At 38.7% G+C, this 4,013-nt stretch overlaps 1 protein-coding gene across 1 annotated transcript; it reads left to right on the top strand.

Moving 5' to 3' along the window:
- LOC107613809 lies at window positions 2,330-3,172 on the top strand. The gene has a single exon (XM_016315971.1). The coding sequence runs from the start codon at window positions 2,330-2,332 to the stop codon at window positions 3,170-3,172; it is 843 nt and encodes a 280-aa protein (XP_016171457.1).

Below are 4,013 nucleotides of genomic sequence, written 5' to 3'. Positions count from 1 at the left end.
TTCAAAAAAGTTAAAAAAATTATAATAATAAAAAGTATAATTATAAAAATTTGATACAAATAATTAAACAAAAAATTAAAAATTAATTTGTATCTCTTGTTAGTATTTTTGTGTCTTTCTTATTAGAAAGGATACAAAATACACAACTTTCGTATTTTTGGACATAATGTCTTTGTCCATGTTTTTAATATTGACTTCACGGTAGAACTACGTTAAAGCAAAATAATTTTTTTTTGGATTTAAATAGAACACTTTAAACCTTAATTAGGGATCAAAACAGAATTAGACCTAAATGTAGTAAGACTAATTTAGTATACTTTACCCTAAATGTTATATACAATGTTCTAAAAACCGAATCAAATTAGTCGATTCAATCGGATTAATTGAAAACCGATCACCTAGTCAGTTCGGTTAAGACATAAAAATCATCCTGAAAAAATTTGTCTGAAAATTGATTGAACCAATAATTAACTAGTGAACCGTTATAATTGGTTTTTTTTTTAGATTTGGTTTGGATATATGTTTAAACAACGCTGTTTCTCTGAGAAAGAATAAAAGAATAATAATTGAATTGAATGATTTGGTGAAATATTTTTTGATGAGTTAATTTTGTTGAATGTTAGTTTATTTTTGCTGTATGTTGATGATGAAACAAAAACAATCACAAAGTACAACAAACATAAGGCAAATTATTTAGTTAATTTATTGAATATTGATGTGACTTTAACTTCAATTTAGCTTCTATTAGTAAGGACACAACAACATTTTTTCTTTTTTTTCTTCTATTAGTTTTTGATATACTTTTTCTATCAATGAATAATATAATATCTTTTAACGAAAGAAAAATCTTGAGGTGGGAATTTTTGGTGATTTTTATTTTCTTAGTCCTGAGAAATGTGTATCCCAAATCAAAGAAATTGTTGGCACAATGATCAAGATATAGTGTTGCCTAAATCAAACTCAGCCTCACACTAAGAAAGTTTATTATTAGAATAAAAGTTATATAATATTAGTTAAGCCGTAAATTTATAATAGGGTTTTTTACTTAAATAAATTTTATAAAAAGCAAAATTACTGGATTCCCCTAAAATGAATTCTGCAACGTGATTACTCTCTTACTATTATTATATAAATCATTATAGGCTGTGCATGGTTATATAAAACGTGAATCATCTCAGCCTAGAATGATTAATGCATGAATTGGTAAGGAAAAGAAAGCGTAAATCGTGCCAGAATCTCTAGGGTTAAAAGGATAGAGTAAATCATTTTAGGCTGCTAGGTTTCACGTGTTGTTGGGCTAAACCTCATTGGGTTGCCACGATTTACACCTAAATGAGACCCTCCTCAACCTGGCGCGATTCATGCTTGTTTCAGCAACACTCACTGGTCTAAAACGATTTATGCTCAAGTTAGTAACCCCAAGGTGGTAAGGAGGATTTACACAGGCATAAACTCTATAAATAAACGAGTTTGAATCTGATGAACCACACTGGAGATTTGTTGAGTGTTGGGAGAGATGACGGAGAGTATTTTCTTGTTAGTGCATCACCGGGAAAAAATTGATTAAAACACAAGTGAGGATGTAACTTTTTCTAGCAAAAAGCAGATAGGTGTGTTTATAACTCCGTCAACGACGTTGATGGAATTGCATAGTAGTATATTACAGAAGGCTGGAAAGTGTGGTAAAAAAATGCGTGAAGCAATTATTTTTTCGTATTCAGATATCATCGAGGCAAGGTAGAAACAATAAAGATTTATTTTTTGACTCATCCCTGGAGTTGAATACCCCCCTCAAGAATTGTTTTTTATCCAATCCGGAGGAATCAATAGAAAAGGCAAATCCCTTATGATACACCAGATTCTCGAACGAAGAAAAGGATCCAATGACTTGGAAAGAATTGAACGAGGAGCCGTATGAGGTGAAAATCTCATGTACGGTTCTGTAGAGTGGCAGTAAGGGTGACTTATCTGTCAACTTTTCCACTCCACAGGATAGACCTCAACAGAAAACTGAAGAGTAACGGCAGCAAGTGATTGAGTTCAGTAGTTCCTCATATAAAATTATTGACTCTAGAGATATAGTCTTGCTATTGCTAATACTAGTACATCGGAGAATTCTGAATTGGTTAGTTTAAATAGCCCCGGACTGTGGAACAAGGGAGTATCCCGAACCTAATTGAAAGATTTCGTTGAAATTGTTCGTTTGGAAATTTCCGGAAAAGCTAATCATAGGTTCTTCTCCCCATCGGAATAATAGACCGATCCGGCAGAACAACTCAAAAGATAAAGAAGTATCGTTAATTGTTATGTTAAGTTTGGGAAGTACGCGATGTTGGGTGATGACGACATGCGAGTTATATTTCACAGTCAAGCAAGATTTCCCGACCTAGGCGCGCTGGAGTTGTTTGCCAGAATGGTTGATGTGGAGGGTAGCAGTGGGGGATCTGCTCCGACTCCGCCCACTAGTGTCATGGAAGGGAGTTCCACCGCCATTCCAACAGGGCAACTGGTAACTCCCTTTGTCTCGTCCCCATCTTTTGCTGCTGATTTGCCTGTCCCAGGTGATGACTTGGGTGATGGGCGTAGCTTTGGACAGCTTGCAGCTGTGATGGGATCTGTACATGTAGTGGATGGTGCACCCGTATTCATGGAGATAAGAGAGAGAGATCCGTTTGCGGAGGCTATAGGTGATGATGGGTCAGATTCGGAGCCACCAATTATTGGTGATGAGAGCGACGGCGAGGAGGAAACTGTTGTTGCCGAGGGAGCTCAAACCCATGCTAGCAGTCAAACACAGCAGTACCCTCGACACTTTTCCACATTGGATCTTGAAGCAATGAACCAGGCCGCAAATGTAGATCAGCAACACCCTATTATTCATAAAGACAGGCCTAGCATGATTGGCACGGACGAGTTTGAGGTCGGACAACAGTTTGAAACAAAAGACGAGGCTGTACTGACAATCAAGAGTTATAATATTTGTCGTGGTGTAGAATATAAAGTGTTTGAGTCTGACCAATTTAAGTATCATGGGAAGTGTGTCCAGTTCAGGAATGGTTGTAACTGGCTAATACGTGTCACTATGAGGCAGAGGAAAGGCTATTGGGAAGTCAGAAAGTACAAGGGACCACACACATGTCTAGCAACTGAGATATCGAAGGATCACAGGTAGCTCGATTATCATGTCGTCTGTGCTTCGATTATATCGTTGGTGATGGCTGATGCATCGGTCTCCGTTAAGGTATTATAGAACGCGGTGTCTTCAAAATTTGGGTTCAAGCCCAGCTACAGGAAGGTTTGGATGGGCAAGCAAAAGGCCATTGCTCGGATATATGGATATTGGGAGGAGTCTTACAACCACATACCATGGTGGATCACCGGGGTTCAACTGTATATGCCGGGCACTATAGCGGTTTTGCGCACTTCACCAGTGAGGATAGGTAATACGGTAGATGCGACAACGGTTTTCTTTCATCGACTATTTTAGACGTTTCCTCCATGCATTGAGGCATTTAAGTTTGCAAGACACTGATATCCATCGATGGTACTCATTTATATGGAAAGTATGGAGGTACTCTCCTAACGGCTATTGCCCAAGATGGAAACTCGAACATTCTCCCAGTGGCATTCGGGTTGGTCGAAGGTGAAAACACAGATTCGTGGAAGTTTTTCCTCAGTCACCTTCGACAGCATGTCACCCCTTAGCCTGGCATTTTAGTCATATTTGACCGGCACAATGCCATCAAGGATGCCCTGCTTGCGGATGACGGTGGATGGCTCCCCCCCTACGGCATATCGGGCATTTTGTGTGCGACACATCATGGCTAACTTCGCCCTATCATACAAGTCTAAGGAAGCCCAGAGGATTCTCGTGAATGCCGCATATGCAAACACTGAGGAGGATCATCGGTATTACATGGATATCTTGCGGAAGGAAGGTCCTGCCATGGTTGATTGGTGCGGAAGAATTGGGTTGGAGTTGTGGACCCAATATCGGGATGGTGGTCGTCGAT

This window comes from Arachis ipaensis, chromosome B01 (genome assembly GCF_000816755.2).
Source record: "Arachis ipaensis cultivar K30076 chromosome B01, Araip1.1, whole genome shotgun sequence".
NCBI classification, from domain to species: domain Eukaryota; kingdom Viridiplantae; phylum Streptophyta; class Magnoliopsida; order Fabales; family Fabaceae; genus Arachis; species Arachis ipaensis.
Note: the sequence above shows the minus strand (reverse complement) of the source record. Positions and strands in the feature narration are given on the sequence as shown.

Bases quoted from the DNA above. Each gene is read 5' to 3' on its own strand.
- LOC107613809 (XM_016315971.1), top strand. From the start codon at position 2,330: ATGTTGGGTGATGACGACATGCGAGTTATATTTCACAGTCAAGCAAGA.